The 18,092-nt window shown below is 42.1% G+C and overlaps 1 protein-coding gene and 1 pseudogene across 1 annotated transcript in view; both read right to left on the bottom strand.

Moving 5' to 3' along the window:
• The window catches only part of LOC111977289 (protein FAM234A-like), a 33,432-nt gene that overhangs the window by 15,071 nt on the left and 269 nt on the right, over positions 1–18,092 (bottom strand). The window contains exons 2-3 of the mRNA XM_024006684.2: positions 4,425–4,706; positions 4,062–4,169 (exon numbers count right to left, since the gene is read on the bottom strand). Coding sequence (XP_023862452.1) covers positions 4,062–4,169; positions 4,425–4,674 — 358 coding nt within the window. The 5' untranslated portion in view covers positions 4,675–4,706. The remainder of the gene's footprint in view (positions 1–4,061; positions 4,170–4,424; positions 4,707–18,092) is intronic.
• LOC111976342 (protein FAM234A-like) lies at positions 7,012–17,431 on the bottom strand (annotated as a pseudogene).

Raw genomic sequence — 18,092 nt, 5'->3', positions numbered from 1 at the left:
CTGGCTTAACTGGAGCCTCCAGAGACAAAACATCTCTCATTGTCACTCAATGCCTAGGTTTACCTCCACTGTACTCACATCCTACCATACCCTTGTCTGTTCATTATGCATTGAATCTATTCTTCCACAACCAGAAATCTGCTCCTTTATTAACTCTCTGTTTTGAACACATTAGACAACAAGTTCTTATAGCCTTTAGCCGTACCCTTATCCTATTCCTCCTCTGGTGATGTATTTCCATCCCAACTATAACATTTTCTGACAGAATAGAACTGCTAAAGTCTTCCCCTTCAGTGTTCGTAGATCTAAAATGTACAAAAATATATAAGGAGTTGCAACTACTGCAGAGATAGCCTGCAGAGTTCTGTCATACTATCCAGGTCTGTGCACACCATACAGTGGGGCAAAAAAGTATTTAGTCAGCCACCAATTGTGCAAGTTCTCCCACTTAAAAAGATGAGAGAGGCCTGTAATTTTCACATAGGTACACTTCAACTATGACAGACAAAATGAGAAGAAAAAAAATACAGAAAATCACATTGTAGGATTTTAATTATTTATTTGCAAATTGGTGGAAAATAAGTATTTGGTCAATAACAAAAGTTTATCTCAATACTTTGTTATATACCCTTTGTTGGCAATGACAGAGGTCAAACGTTTCTGTAAGTCTTCACAAGGTTTTCACACACTGTTGCTGGTATTTTGGCCCATTCCTCCATGCAGATCTCCTCTAGAGCAGTTATGTTTTGGGGCTGTTGCTGGGCAACACGGACTTTCAACTCCCTCCAAAGATTTTCTATGGGGTTGAGATCTGGAGACTGGCTAGGCCACTCCAGGACCTTGAAATGCTTCTTACGAAGCCACCCTTCGTTGCCCGGGCGGTGTGTTTGGGATCATGTCATGCTGAAAGACCCAGCCACATTTCATCTTCAATGCCCTTGCTGATGGAAGGAGGTTTTCACTCAAAATCTCACGATACATGGCCCCATTCATTCTTTCCTTTACACGGATCAGTCGTCTCTGTCCCTTTGCAGAAAAACAGCCCCAAAGCATGATGTTTCCACCCCCATGCTTCACAGTAGGTATGGTGTTCTTTGGATGCAACTCAGCATTCTTTGTCCTCCAACACGACGAGTTGAGTTTTTACCAAAAAGTTCTATTTTGGTTTCATCTGACCATATGACATCTTCCCAATCTTCTTCTGGATCATCCAAATGCTCTCTAGCAAACTTCAGACGGGCCTGGACATGTACTGGCTTAAGCAGGGGGACACGTCTGGCACTGCAGGATTGAGTCCCTGGCGGCGTAGTGTGTTACTGATGGTAGGCTTTTGTTACTTTGGTCCCAGCTCTCTGCAGGTCATTCACTAGGTCCCCCCGTGTGGTTCTGGGATTTTGCTCACCGTTCTTGTGATCATTTTGACCCCACGGGGTGAGATCTTGCGTGGAGCCCCAGACCGAGGGAGATTATCAGTGGTCTTGTATGTCTTCCATTTCCTAATAATGCTCCCACAGTTGGTTTCTTCAAACCAAGCTGCTTACCTATTGCAGATTCAGTCTTCCCAGCCTGGTGCAGGGTCTACAATTTTGTTTCTGGTGTCCTTTGACAGCTCTTTGGCTTGGCCATAGTGGAGTTTGGAGTGTGACTGTTTGAGGTTGTGGACAGGTGTCTTTTATACTGATAACAAGTTCAAACAGGTGCCATTAACTAATTGGTCCCAATCCCGGATCCGGGAGCACCCTCATCAGTAAAAAAGCTGACTAGCATAGCCTAGCATAGCGCCACAAGTAAATACTAGCATCTAAATACATGAAATCACAAGTCCAAGACACCAGATGAAAGATACACATCTTGTGAATCCAGACATCATTTCTGATTTTTAAAATGTTTTACAGGGAAGCACAATATGTATTTCTATTAGCTAACCACGATAGCAAAAGACACAACTTTTTTCCACAATTTTTTACTGCATAGGTAGCTATCACAAATTCGACCAAATAAAGATATAAATAGTCACTAACCAAGAAACAACTTCATCAAATGACAGTCTGATAACATATTTATTGTATAGCATATGTTTTGTTCGAAAAATTTGCATATTTCAGGTATAAATCATAGTTTTACATGCAGCCACCATCACAACTCTCACCAAAGCAACTAGAATAACTACAGAGAGCAACGTGAATTACCTAAATATACTCATCATAAAACATTTATGAAAATACATACAGCGTACAGCAAATGAAAGACAAAGATCTTTTGTAATCCAGCCAATATTTCAGATTTTTTAAGTGTTTTACAGCGAAACACCAATTTAGCATTATATTAGCTTACTACAATAGCCAACCACACAGCAGCATTGATTCATGCACGTTAGCGATAGCGAATAAACCAGCAAAAGATATTACATTTTTCACTAACCTTCTCAAAACTTCATCAGATGACAGTCCTATAACATCATATTACACAATACATATATTGTTTGTCGAAAATGTGCATATTTAGCGGCACAAATCGTGGTTATACAATGAGAATAGTAGCCAAGCTGCCAACAAAATGTCGGGAGAAATCTTGGGAGAGGCACCTAATCTAATCAATAACTAATCATAAACTTGACTAAAAAATACAGGTTGGACAGCAAATGAAAGATACATTAGTTCTTAATGCAACCGCTGTGTTAGAATTTTAAAATTAACGTTACTACGACATACAGCGTGCGTTAAAGCGAGACCGCACCGAAATTAATGGCGGAATAGTAGTGTAACATTTTTCAACAGAACAACGAATTAACATCATAAATAGTTCTTACTATTTGATGAGCTTCCATCAGAATCTTGTGCAAGTTGTCCTTTGTCCAGAAGAATCGTTGCTCGGTTGTAGATTGTCGTCTTCAACTTTGGAATTAGCAGCAAACATTAGCCATGGACGAAGACGTGTCCAACTCACTATAACGCAGCACAAATGAAATACAGAAAATCGCAATATACTGATATAAACTGATATAACTCGGTTTAAAATAAACTACATTATGATGTTTTTAACACCTATATCGAATAAAATCAGAGCCGGATATATCTAAAGCCTATAACGAGAGCTTTTCAGAATGCAATCCTGAGGTCTGCTTGCGTCATGATGAATGTTGAAAAGAGTGCACACCCGGTTCCAAGAGCTTTTATACGGCCTCAGAAAACTACCCAGACATCCATTCCAATTCTCACTGCTTACTGACATCTAGGGAAGGCGTATGCAGGGCATGTCGACCCATAGATTACATGGAAATTTATAAACTGACCCTGGAACAGAGCCCCCGAATGAGATTTTTCAGTCCTGACAGGAAGTTTGCTGCAAAATGAGCTGTTTTACTCACAGATATAATTCAAACGGTTTTAGAAACTAGAGAGTGTTTTCTATCCAATAGTAATAATAATATGCATATTGTACGAGCAAGAATTGAGTACGAGGCAGTTTAATTTGGGAACGAATTTTTACAAAGTCGAAATGGCGCCCCCTATTGAGAATTAATACAGGTAACGAGTGGAGGACAGAGGAGCCTCTTAAAGAAGAATTTACAGGTCTGTGAGAGCCAGAAATCTTGCTTGTTTGTAGGTGACCAAATACTTATTTTCCACCATAATTTGCAAATAAATTCATTAAAAGTCCTACAATGTGATTTTCTGGAAATGTTTTTCTCATTTTGTCTGTCATAGTTGAAGTGTACATATGATGAAAATTACAGGCCTCTCTCATCTTTTTAAGTGGGAGAACTTGCACAATTGGTGGCTGACTAAATACTTTTTTGCCCCACTGTATTTAGGCTTGCATAACAAAGGGGTTGAATACTTATTGACTCAATACATTTCAGCTTTTCATTTCCACTGACATTATGGGGTATTGTGTTCAGGCCAGTTTAGTCCTGTTTTAAATTCAGGCTGTAACAACAATATGTGGAAAAGTCAAACGGTGTGAATACTTTCTGAAGGCACTGTACATACACTTCATTGTTATGCTTTTAACAAGGTAAAGCGTGAAGCTTTTGCTGTAAAAACCTGCATTCCTAGTACCTGCGTCAAAACAGCTGATGTTCTGATTGCMCTTCGAGTCCAGCACAAACAGCACATCCATCACTTTGTCTTTGCTTGCATCCTCTAAGGCCAGGAAATCATAGGTGGCTGTGATGGAGAGAATGGAAGTACATTTTACATCTACAAAYATTACATATTGGGCTGTTTCCCCAGACACATGTTAAGCCTGGTCCTCTACTAAAAAGCTATTTCGATTGAACTCTTTAGAGACTTTTTAKTTCAGGACAAAGCTTAATCAGTGTCTGGGAAACCGTCCCATAGTGAAAAAAAAAAGGTTACGCGTTAAAGACACTTCTTAACTTGCCTTCTCAAGTATAATGTGTTACTGTATCTCTTCCTCACCTGCTTGGAGGAAGGTGCAGTTCCAGAAGGTGAGATATTGCGGCCGGACTGGACAGGRGATGATGAAAGAGAAGGTGTAGACGATGAGGCAGAGAAAGAGGGAGAGGAAGAAGACAGCCGTCCTCCAGTGGGTCAACTTGCTAAGACCCAAACTCTTCTTGGTCTGAGCTGATGGTACCGCTCCACCACCCTCAACTGCCTCCCTCTTCAGAGGGTCGGCTTCTGTGGCATGTTCTGTTGGCTCCATCATCACCTCAGCAATGCATCACAGCCCAAACAAACCTAAACATAGAGCAAATGTGGTCTAGGGGTTAGAGGAAAGGACACAAACCTGCACTGCCCTTATTTTTGACACAGTACCAAAGCTATTCAGGGCTGCCTGTGAGACTCCAGCCATCTCACTCCAAACCTTTTCAAGTTTTCCTCCAGAAATGTCTTAACAAAACAATAATATGCTTAACCCATGACATAACACGTACTGTTTATATCCTGAGGCAGAATTCCAGTATTTCATTCTAGCTATTCACCCTGACTCCATATGGCTCTGGATTCAATCTGTAAACAATTAACTACTATATTTGGCTCAATTAATAATCCATGTCAATTTAGTGAGTTATTTTCGTGATACGATCCATTGAACGCCTATGGGTGTGCATTGGTCAAACTACCAAAACTCCTAGCTAGCTAGCTACCTGCTAAAAGTTAACGTTGGCATAGCTAATCTAGCCATAGTACGTTAGCTACGTACTGGCTACAAAATGTATTCGTTGGCATTCTCTCAGACAATACTAGCTAGCTAGTAGTGTCAGCTGTCACCATTCGTGTTCCAGCTCATAAATAAAGAATTGTCTCATTTATTTCAATTAGCGGGTTGAATTAATTATTTATCATACTTTAGATGCTACTTCTGTCCGTGTGTGTGTTTAATCCAGAAGYGTCAATACAACATCACCTGCGTAAACCAATCACACATTTGACAGGCCCTAACGTGAAATGCACACTCTGCGGGGCACATAGAACCAGGTGCACCCGGTTTTCAGGGGAAATGGAAAGAGAGCCTGTCTTCTTTGGTGTGGTTTATCAACGGTTGGCATTCAAMGTTATGGTGTGTTACCGCCACCTAATGTAATGAATATTTGAGACTATATCTAATGACGTTGTCCTCAACATAATCTTTAAACTAATTTCCTGTATCCCCTTCTCCCTGATACTGGATCTCAGCCTCTCTTTCCCTCTGATACTGCCCACACTGTAGCAATGCATGCTCCACGGTCTCTGTTTCCTGTCAATAATCACACTTTCCTGTTGGATGCTTTCCTATCACATTTAAGGTCTTATTCAACTGGCTGTGTTCCATCCTTAATCTTGTAAATATAACCTCCTCTCTTCTGTCCCTTCCTGTCATTCTCCCCTCCCCAACTTTCCTCTGAAATTGAAATAAATGCCTGCCCTTRGTATCTCTATTCCACTGCTSCTGCCATTTTYCCCCCCATCACTGTCCATATCATGCTTTTTGCCTCTGCCTTGCTCATCGAAACTACCACATCCCCACTACTAAGTGCTTGTTTACCCAGTACATCAACTGCCTCGTTCCCCTCCAGTCCCACATGAGCTGGGACCCATGTAAATATTATMTGTATACCCATTTTTTTACTCCTGCCATGGGTTTGTAGCACCTCATAAAGCAGGTCTTGTCTGTTACGTGATATAAAGGACCGGAGACTCCTTAACACTGCACATGAATCAGAGCAAATAACTACTCAATCTGGCTTAACTTTCAACAGTATGGCCATCATTTCCGCCCTATATACAGCCATATGATCTGTAATAGGTTTCCTGATTGCGAAACCACGTTCCTGCACTTCAAATACTGACCCAGTACATCCTGTCCTTGGATCTTTTGAACCATCTGTGTAAAAGGCCATAAAATCCTGATGCACAGTATCCAGACGTCTCTTAAACAAATCAGATGGATCAACACCCTCCCTATCTTTCTTTAGTCTCTCCAACACTTCTAGATCAACTACTGGAGGCGGGAGTAGCCATGGTGGATTTACAGGAATAGAAAGAGAGCCTGTGACGAGCCTTCCGCTTTTGGACGTTGAAGGTGAACTTCTACTTCTTCTTCTATGKTATATGAATCTAAATTGCAGCTGGGCTAGAATAATACATTATGGCCTTTCTCTTGCATTTCAAAGATGATGGGACAAAAACATTTTTTTAAACGGTTGGTTTTTTCTTTGTATTATCTTTTACCAGATCTAATGTGTTATATTCTCCGAAACTCCTTTCACATTTCCACAAACTTCAAAGTGTTTCCTTTCAAAGGGTACCAAGAATATGCATATCCTTGCTTCAGGGCCTGAGCTACAGGCAGCTAGATTTGGGTATGTCACTTTAGGCAAATGTTTTTTTTTTTAAGGGGCCGATCCTGAGACATAAGAACTACCAATAAAAAAATGAATAAACTAAACTAAATCAAACAACTTTTCTGTATAAAACCAAATTAAACAGATCTGATCTCTACACAGGCTCAAGGGGAACCTGGTAGGGTCGGTCTTCCAACGCCAGTACCCCTTGTAAGTCTTCAGATGTAAAATCCTTGAGTCACAAAAACTTTTCTGCCGTCCAGTTTCTTAGATTTCTTTGAGACTTGTGCCGTACGGTTTCTAACTGTGGCAAAGAACGCCACACAATCCACCTTTTTAACACACAGTGTATCTTTTGACTGGCTTAAAGGTGAACTGCGCCAACGATTATGGATATAGCTTATGCCGCGTTCAAAACAACTGGGAACTATTAAAGMAATTTGCTCGGGTTGGGAAAAATCGATTTGAAAGGTCATCCAACTCAGAATTCCAACTCGGGAACTCGGGCCTCTTTCTAGAGGTCCGACTTTCCGACCTGAAGATCACTGATGTCATGATTTGACCTTTATTTTTCTGAATTCCCAGTTGTTTTGAATGCAGCAATACTGATAAAATAGCCTACATGTCTCTCTGCCCTAACAATGGGAGTCCTTGTTCACAATGCGGCACTACGGTCTGTCTAGCTCCYGCTTATCCTTTCTTGGGATTGGTTGTTGTRGAAAAATTCTTACACAAGGAAACTCAAAGTCAATCTTAATGTCCTTGCCCAAGCAATGTGATGATAGGAGAGGCAACATTCTTGGAGGAAATCTTAAAGTTSAAATTAGAAACAACCAACCGAACGCTATTAATGTACCTAGCAAGCTAACGTGGCAAGCTAGCAACAGTTACACATACTAGCTGGCTAGCTAGTTTTATAGTTTGGTCATTTATTCCAATCAATTTCAGATKTTTTTCTTTTTTTAATGAAGCTAGCTCCGAGACAAAGACAATTTTCCAACTCTAAAATCAATGTCATACACACAGTTGAAGTCGGAAGTTTACATCCACTTAGGTTGGAGTCATTAAAACTAGTTTTTCAACCACTCCACAAATTTCTTGTTAACAAACTATAGTTTTGGCAAATCAGTTAGGACATNTAGTAACATGTGATAAAAAATATCTAAAGACACTGAAGCAGCAAACTTTGTGAAAATTAATATTTGTGTCATTCTCAAAACTTTTGGCCACGACTGTATATATCAATGATGCTGGTGTTTCTCTAAAACACATCTACGCAGACGACACCATTCTGTATACATCTGGCCATTCTTTGGACACTGTGTTAACAAACCTCCAAACGAGCTTCAATGCCATACAACACTCCTTCCGTGGCCTCCAACTGCTTTTAAATGCTAGTAAAACTCAATGCATGCTCTTCAACCGATTGCTGCCCGCACCTGCCCGCCCGACTAGCATTATTACTCTGGATGGTTCTGACCTAGAATATGTGGACAATTAAAAATACCTAGGGGTCTGGTTAGACTGTAAACTCTCCATCCAGACTCACATTAAGCATCTCCAATCCAAATTAAATCTAGAATCGGCTTCCTATTTCGCAACAAAGCCTCCTTCACTCATGCTGCCAAACATACCCTTGTAAAACTGGCTATCCTACCGATCCTTGACTTCGGCGATGTCATTTACAAAATAGCCCCCAAAACTCTACTCAGCAAACTGGATGTAGTCTATCACAGTGCCATCCGTTTTGTCACCAAAGCCCCATATACTACCCACCACTGCGACCTGTATGCTCTCGTTGGCTGGCCCTCACTACATATCCATCGCCAAACCCACTGGCTCCAGTTCATCTATAAGTCATTGCTAGGTAAAGGCACGCCTTATCTCAGTTCACTGGTCACCATAGCAACACCCACCCATAGCAGGCGCTCCAGCAGGTATATTTCACTGGTCATCCCCAAAGTCAACACTTCCTTTGGCCGCCTTTCCTTACAGTTCTCTGCTGCCAATGACTGGAACGAATTGCAAAAATCACTGAAGCTGGAGACTAACTTAGGTGATTCCAGAGGCTGACCCAAAACAACGCCGCCGGAGAAGAGGGAGACAGAGCAGTCTTCTGGTCAGACTTAGGAGGCGCACCCCATTCACCACTTCCGAGTATATTACTCGCTAATTTCCAGTCCCTAGATAACAAAGTTGACGAGATCAGGGCATGGGTTGCTTTCCAGAAAGACGGCAGGTGTTAGTCGTTGTCTCTGATTGGGAACCATATTTAGGTAGCCTGTTTTGTATTGTGGGTTGTGGGTGATTGTTCCTGTTACTGTGTTCCTGTGTTTGTGTTGTCACTTTACGGGACTGTTTCGTCTTTGCTCGTTTATTTCGTTATTTTGTTTGTTTCAAGTATTCATATTAAAATGGATACTCACCACGCTGCATCTTGGTCCGACATTTCTTACTCCTCGTCAGAGGAGGACGAAGAATTCCGTTACATCAGGTGTAGCCTTCAAATCAAATTTTATATGTCACATGCGCTGAATACAACAGGTGCAGACCTTACCGTCTGCAGACCTTAATGCTTACTTACAAGCCCTTAACCAACAACGCAGTTCAAGAAATAGAGTTAAGAAAATATTTACTAAATAAACTAAAGTTAAAAAATTCAAAACCAAAAAGAAAATTACATAACAATAACGAGGCTATATACAGGGTGTACCGGTACCGAGTCAATGTGCGGGGGTACAGGTTAGTCAAGGTCATTTGTAAAGTGACTATGCATATATAACAATCAGGGAGTAGCAGCAGTGTAAAAACAAGCAGGGTCAATGTAAATAGTCCAGGTGGCCATTTGATTAATTGTTCAGTAGTCTCATGGCTTGGGGGTAGAAGCTGTTAAGGAGCCTTTTGGACCTAGACTTGGCGCTCAGGTACCGCTTGCCGTACGATAGCAGAGAGAACAGTCTACGACTTGGGTGACTGAAGTCTTTGACAATTTTTTGGAGCCTTCCTCTGACACGCCTGGTATTTAGGTCCAGGATATCAGGAAGCTTGGCTCCAGTGATGTACTGGGCCGTACGCACTACCCTCTGTAGCGCCTTACGGTCAGATGCAGAGCAGATGCCATACCAGGCGGTGACGCAACCGGTCAGGATGCTCTCGATGGTGCAGCTGTATAACTTTTTGAGGATCTGGGGACCATTGCCAAATCTTTTCATGCTCCTGAGGGGGGAAAAGTGTTGTTGTGCCCTCTTCATATATGTCTTGGTGTGTTTGGACCATGATAGTTTGTTGGTGATATGGACACCAAGGAACTTGAAACTCTCGAACCGCTCCACTTCAGCCCCGTCGATGTTAATGGGGGTCTGGTCGGCCCTCATTTCCCTATAGTCCACGATCAGGTCCTTTGTCTTGCTCAAATGGAGGGAGAGGTTGTTGTCCTGGCACCACACTGCCAAGTCTCTGACCTCCTCCCTATAGTCTGTCTCATCGTTGTCATGATCAGGCTTACCACTGTTGTGTCGTCAGCAAACTTAATGATGGTGTTGGAGTCCTGCTTGGCCACGCAGTCGTGGGTGAACAGGGAGAGGGGACTAAGCATGCACCTCTGAGTGCCCCGAGTGTTGAGGAACAGCGTGCCAGATGTGCTGTGCCTACCCTTACCACCTGGGGGTGCCTGTCAGGAAGTCCAGGACCCAGTTGCAGAGGGAGGTGTTTAGAACCAGGGTCCTTAGCTTAGAGATGAGCTTTGTGGGCACTATGGTGTTGAACACTGAGCTGTAGTCAATGAACAGCATTCTCACATAGGTGTTCCTTTTGTCCAGGTGGGAAAGGGCAGTGTGGAGTGCGATTGACATTGTGTCATCTGTGGATCTGTTGGGGCGTTATGCGAATTGAAGTAGGTCTAGGGTTTCCGGCATGATGGTGTTGATGTGAGCCATGGCCTGCCTTTCAAAGCACTTCATGGCTACCAACGTGAGTGCTAGGGGGCGGTAATCATTTAGGCAGGTTACCTTCGCTTTCTTGGGCATAGGGACTATGGTGGTCTGTTTGAAACATGTAGGTATTACAGACTCGGTCAGGGAGAGGTTGAAAATGTCAGTTTTGACACTTGCCAGTTGGTTTGCGCATGCTTTGAGTACATGTCCTGATAATCCGTCTGGCCCCGCGGCTTTGTGAATGTTGAGCTGACACAGTCGCCAGGTGTACGGTGTTTCCTCCAACACATTGCTGCGGTTGTGTCAAGAAGCAGTGCGGCTTGGCTGGGTTGTGTTTTTTGGAGGACGCTTGGCTCTCGACCTTCTCCTCTCCCGAGTCTGTACGGGAGTGGCAGCGATGAGACAAGACTGTAACTACCAGTTGGATAACACGAAATTGTTTTAAAAAAAAGAAGAAGAAAAGAAAGAAAAGAAAGCGGCAGCTCTAGCTCAGTGCGGATGTTGCCTGTACCATGGCTTCTGGTTCGGAAATGTACGTACGGTCACTGTGGGGACGACGCCGTCGATGCACTTATTGATGAAACCGGTGACTGAGGTGGTATACTCCTCAATGCCATTGGATGAATCATGTGCTAGCAAAACCGTCCAGTTTCTTAGCATCTGCGTCATCTGACCACTTTCGTATTGAGCACTTGTACTTCCTGCTTTCGTTTTTGCTTGTAAGCAGGAATCAGGAGGATAGAATTATGGTGAGATTTGCCAAATGGAGGGCGAGAGAGTGCTTTGTATACGTCTCTGTGTGTGGAGTAACGGTGGTATAGAGTTTTTTGCCTCTGGTTGCACATGTGACATGCTGGTAGAAATTATGTCAAATGGATTTAAGTTTGCCTGCATTAAAGTCCCCAACCACTAGGAGCACCACTTCTGGATGAGCATGTTCTTGTTTGCTTATGGCCTTATACAGCTCATTGAGTGCCGTCTTAGTGCCAGCATCAGTTTGTGGTGGTAAATAGACGGCTAGGAATAATATAGATGAAAACTCTCTTGGTACATAGTGTGGTCTACAGCTTATCATGAGATATTCTACCTCAGGCGAGCAATACCTTGAGACTTCTTTAATATTAGACATCGCGCACCAGCAGTTATTGGCAAATAGACACACACCCCCGCCCCTCATCTTACCAGACATAGCTGCTCTGTCCTGCCAATGCACGGAGAAGCCAGCCAGCTCTATATTATCCGTGTCGTCGCTCATCCACGTCTCAGTAAAACATAAGATATTACAGTTTTTAATGTCCCGTTGGTAGGATTGTTTTCCAATGGTTGCACATTGGTCAATAATACTGAGGGAAGTGGTTGCTTACTTTACTCGTCGGCGAATTCTAACAAGGCACCCCTTCTCCTCCCCCTTCTCCTCCGTCTTTTCTTCACGCTGATTACAGGGATTTGGGCCTTGTCTTGACAAAGCAATATATCCTTCACGTCGGACTCATTAAATAAAAAATATTTGTCCAGTTCGAGGTGAGTAATCGCTGGTCTGATGTCCAGAAGCTCTTTTCGGTCAGAGACAGTAGCAGCAACATTATGTGCAAAATGAGTTATAAACAATGCGAAAAAAACTAAATAGCACATTTGGTTAGCAGCCCATAAAACGGCAGCCATCCCCTATGGCTTAATACTAGGTAGCTCTATCGATTGCACATACATGAACGTGATGTCAATATGTAGCCTAATCTAGCTATCATATAATTGGGTTATCTCGGTTTTCATTTGTTTATGTATCATTGCTTTGCTTGTTTATAACTTTGCAAACTTTTTAGGCTAACTATATTCAACTACGAAGTTTTAGGCGATCACAGAGAGACATCTTCCTTCTATGTTTAGTGGAGATCTTCTGTTTAAAGTGAAGCGGGAGGGAAAGCGGTGATCTAACGACACACTTAGCTTTTTCTACGAGTGGTCTAAGGCAGGCGTTAGATAATGAGCGTTTTCAAGTGCAACGTTAATAAAGACGGTTTTGGGAAACATCTCGGACATTTTAAGATGTTCTTACGTAGGTTCTAAGAATGAAATTAGCCTTAAGATGCTTTTTGAAAACTTTACTAGCTGTCAAATCCTTGCACCTTCAGTCCTTTTTTCCTCAATTCCTCACCTCCCTCTCAAAGGGTATTGGAGTAGAGGATTGAAGGTCCCTCCCTCAGACCGCCTCCTCCTATGAGCATTTGTGAGGGAGGTGAGGGAGTAGGATTTTCAGACAACCTAGATATAGAGAGTTCAGTGGTTCCCCATAATAATATTGTTTTGCTAAAGCATGTAACTCACCTTTGAATGCGATGATGTGGTGGTCCATGACGTTGCTCTTCTCCAGGAGAACTGTGGAGTAGTGGGGGTGCAGCATGTAGGAGTGCCGCTCCTTACTCAAATTGCTCTGGAGGAAAGCATTCATTTAGAAACAGGTCAGCATGTCTAGAGAACAACACTATGACTGATGTGAATGTGATTGAACAAGGTTCAAACCCTGCATGTCACAACACTGTGCCTAGGCATTAGCTCAGGAAGCTAAGACAAGTCTTCAGATTCTCAGTCAAGGTTACATGAACAGAGTAAGATGTAACGAAATGGAGATCAGTAAATTACCTGTTCTCATAAATTCACTGTGAAGTCACTGTACTCACTGTGGAATTGGCCTATGAAGGCATCACCACCCAGAACATGAACACAGAGAAAGAGTTGATGGTGTTGACCGAGGCTGGCTTGGGTGAGTTGGGACAGGCCTGTAGGTTGACCTCCCACAATGTGCCCCCCGTGTTTCCATCCAGGATCACCACCTACAATTCACACAGACCATGGATGGCGCATTCAATGCAAATACAGCAGGAGTGGAAAAACATGAAATACTCAGCAGATAAATTGAATATATTCCATTGCTTCCAAGCTGGTCCCAACTTACCCTTTTAATGCTGTTACCAATGTCCTCCTCAATCACTATGTCTGGTGTCCCATCTTTGTTAAAGTGGCCAAATGAAGGCTCACTGAATGGAGAGGAGAAACTTACTTAAAACCCTCCCATTCAGTACAAATACCTTGTTTATCACAGTTGTCATTAGATAAGACATTTAGAGCGTGGCAATTTACTACAAATGTCAAGGAATATGAGGAGGTTGTTAGTCCTGATAAGCTCATTCAATACTGTGTTTTGAGTAAGCTCCCTCACAATGTTAAATAGCTAACCAATCAGTGTGTCGGGTGATGTCGTTTTTTACCTGAGGATTGTGCTGATGTTGACCCTCCACAGTGGGTTGAGACTGTCACCATCCATCAGCTCCACACTGCCCCCAGTGACCAGTAGCAGGTTGGAGAGACCCTCTGCCTTTCCTGTCCTCAACACGTCTCAATGACCCAGACCTGCAGAGGAGGAATGAACATCAAAGGAAAGCTTCCATGTTAGCATTAGCAATTAATTTCTGTCCAGGTTATTGGACATAAGACATAAGAAATGATCATTTAACCACTAAACAATTGGTGTATTGGTGTTACGTTTTGCTCCCAAGCTGTGACATTCAAAGGCATTGTGAGAATTGTGTATTAGCATCTACCTGCTGCTCTTACTCATAGATTGGAGAGGGGACAGAGGGCAGTGACAATGGTTATATAACATTACACTAACATCAATATGCTGTTGCCAACTGGCCATATAGGACCCTTATATCAATATACAGTGGTTCTTCCTGTAAAAGTTGTACCATACTGCAGCACACCTTGCGGGCTGCCGCAGAATTCTATGGCTATTCTATTTAAGTGTCAGCCATTGTTGCCATTACTGCTAGATAGTGCTAGTTTGACCACCAGGTGGCATCTTTGAGAAGCATTTGACAGTCTTTAATATTGGCTGTACTTGAGAATTTAAAACCGTTTTTTGTAAGAACATAGTATATGGGATTGATTTTAAGAAATGTAGCTTAATTAATTTGATTAATATTATGGTGTTTCTATTCCAAGAAAAACGAAACCCTCAGGGTTTCCATTAGGAAAATATGGAGCTGTACAACGTGACCGGTCGGGAGTAGGCTACAGTACTAAGAACACAATAATAAACATTTCCACAACCGAATTGTAGTCTAACCAATACCAAAATGGAGATTCAGTGAAAATAATGATCTAATTGATTTATCAAGACCAGTCCCCATGCTTGTCTCAGAGCAGCGAGAAACGGTGCTGAAAAAGTTGACCACACACGGGTAGGCTAATTCTTCAAATCCTATTGTGTTCAATGTGTTCAATTGTGTTCAAATCAATAGTTTGGTCAGTGAGTTATTGGCTTTTCAATGATACACCAACAGCAGATCAAGAACTGTGTTCACTAGCATGCTCTGGTAAATGCCGACTTGCTCACCTTTTTGGAGCAGTACATAGGCGGGAGCCTTTCCCTGTGGAGTAGAGAAGATGCATGGCACTCTTAGCTGTGTCCAGAACCACCTCTGAGCCAATCTGGACACCCGTCTTTCCTGAGAGGATCGCCAACAGTGTCTAGAAAGCAAAGGATAATAATAGAACAAACTGACTTGAGGTCTTCTGTTAAAGCTACTGGCGCAGAGGCTGCCATTCTATATGTAAAGCTCACATTTTCTTACATTATCGTACAGTTTTAAAGCAGAAACCGAAAGCATAAACCTAGTCTGTGCAGGTGGCATAAGGCACAATGCTGGTGAGTGAGACTATCCTGAGACAACAAGGATGCCCTTCAGGTTTACCTGCGTTGGGCTGGGGGCCACCAGAGCCACGTCGCTGACCCCGTCCCATCCAGGTCTGGGACACTGAGGACTTGTAGGGTGCTGCTCAGGTTGGGAGGCTGGGACCACAACCACGTCACCACTCCTGTACAGAAATACCAGGTATTCAGAATGCATTCACAGCTACAACCCACCTTCATTAGAAATCATTTTAAAAAATATGTAGGAAGACCGTTTGTCCCACTTTTCTATGAAGTGAGTCTGGTTACAAAATAGTGATGAGACACTGACCAAACTACGCAAAAGTGGGATATGAAGGCACATATTTGTGCAGTATGAGAGTTGTGAGGAGAGAAAGTATAATTGCTTGAAGTGTGACTTTAGTAGAGATGGAGGTGAGTAAACGAGAATCTAAGTCACTCACTAGTGTATTTGTCGATAGCAGTGAGCTGGTTGGAATGGGACAGAAGGCAGCCTCTGTCCATCTCTCTCAGCCCGTCCAGACCATAATTGGCCCAGTGGAACTCAGGGGCCAAGGGCCGCTCCCACAGAGTCTCGCCATTGGTCCCGGCTACTGCCGACACAAACATACAAAGTGTGTCCAGACCTGGAAGACGTAAAAAGCACACCTGAATCTCAGACACTACAGCTTTTACAATAACACAGCAGACAAGATATTGGGTAGAAAAATTACGGTAGATTCATTACAGTAGGAAAAAGGTAATGGTATCTTTGTATTGAGGAAACTAATTTAGCCTGTCTTCTAGAAATATTTGGCTGGCAGCCTCTACTTTTACTGGACTCTCAGTGAAACCATTCTACAATAGAAGCAACAATGCCTTCAGAAAGTATTCACGCACCTTTACTTTTTCCCCATTTTGTGTTAAAGTAGAATTAAAATGGATTCAATTGTCTTTTTTTTTTGTCAACAATCTACACAAAATATGTCAGAGTGGAAGAAAATGTATTCGACAAATGTCCTAATTTATGAAAAATAAATAAATAAATAAAATTCTATATAAATAAAATATCTTGATTAGATAAGTATTCAACCCCCTGAGTCAATGCATGTTAGAATCACCTTTGGCAGCGATTACAGCTGTGAGTCTTTCTGGGTAAGTCTCTGATCAAATAATTTAAATGTTGAAAGATAATGATGAAATAATTCCACTCTGAAACCTTATAATTGTATGAAATTGATTAGAATCATAAAATTATAATCTGATGATGTGTGTAGTTTTAGTCAGAATTAGGTTAAANGTGTATGTAAACTTCTGACCCACTGGGAATGTGATGAAAGAAATAAAAGCTGAAATAAATCACTCTCTACTATTATTCTGACAGTTCACATTCTTAAAATAAGGTGGTGATCCCAACTGACCTTACACAGGGAATTGTTACTCGGATTAAATGTCAGGAATTGTGAAAAMYYRRKTTTAAATGTATTTGGCTAAGGTGTATGTAAACTTCCGACTTCAACTGTATATATATATKTTTTAGCAAGCTAGCATAAATTTGTCTAATGTGCCAACAATTAAGCTGTGTTGATTGTGACACAATTGTGGGTCACATCAACCCCACAAGTGATCAAAGTTCTTCACTAGCTCCTTCAAGCTAAATCGGAGGACCGATGGGGCAACGTTCGTGAATTGGACCTCCACTTATGGTAGCATTTAAACTGCATCCGGTTTCGACTGGGATTTCCCCAAAGGAAAGTGGCTAGTGCTAGGGCTGAGAGGGTAAAAACAAAGTGTTTGGGCTGCAGCCTTTATATCAAAGTTGTGCCTGTTGGTCACACTCATATCTGCCCTCTCATTGGCTAGAATGATCCCACTTGATATTGCCTCCTCCTGACTGCCTTCCATTTCTAGAGCGGCCACTTGAGTGTCTGGTCAATATAATCAAAGAAAGTACATTATGAGGCTAAAATTGCTTCTCCGTTAGAAATCCCCRATCACACTTGTAGGCGATGTCATGCCGACGTTGGCTAGCAAAGCTCATGTCATCGGCTCGAACAGTCGTCTCGTGCCAAACTRCGTATGTGCAGCCTGTCAAATCAAAGGCACTCCTTTGATATRAAATAGTTTTTGACAAAAAAGAATACCTTTCAGTTTGTCACTTTCACAAGGWCTGATGTTCAACTACTTAAAACATGTGCTCAAATTTAGGTTGTTCCGTTTTAGATAATACGTTTTTAATTCTCATTCACTTTTCAAACCCCGACCTGGTCTGTTTCGCAAGCGTTCACGGAAGTCTTGCGATGTTGTGCCTCTGGGTTTAGAAACTCTGTGATATAATGGATCATCTGTGATGATAATGGAGATTTCAAGGCAACTGGGAAATCTGAACAAAACTAGGTCAAGTCATGATGTCAAGTGATCTTCAGGTYGGAAATCCGACCTGGAATTCCAAGTTGGATGACCTTTCAAAACAACTGTGAAATTKGATTTTTAAAAACTAGCGCCGACTGGGGTTAATATTTTATGGAATGCACTGAAATCAGAAGTTAAAGAYTTCTAAATTCCCAGCAGTTTCGAACAGAGAACCACGGTATGAGTCATAATAGCYATAAAACCTAGCGGTCAAACAAGGAAATGGTGCCAATATCTTAAAATTGACAGTTCTGTGAACTGTTTA

Source organism: Salvelinus sp. IW2-2015, linkage group LG17 (assembly GCF_002910315.2).
Source record: "Salvelinus sp. IW2-2015 linkage group LG17, ASM291031v2, whole genome shotgun sequence".
In the NCBI taxonomy this organism is placed as follows: Eukaryota; Metazoa; Chordata; class Actinopteri; order Salmoniformes; family Salmonidae; genus Salvelinus; species Salvelinus sp. IW2-2015.
The sequence above is the reverse complement of the archived record's forward strand: the minus strand, read 5'-3'. Positions and strand labels throughout refer to the sequence as shown.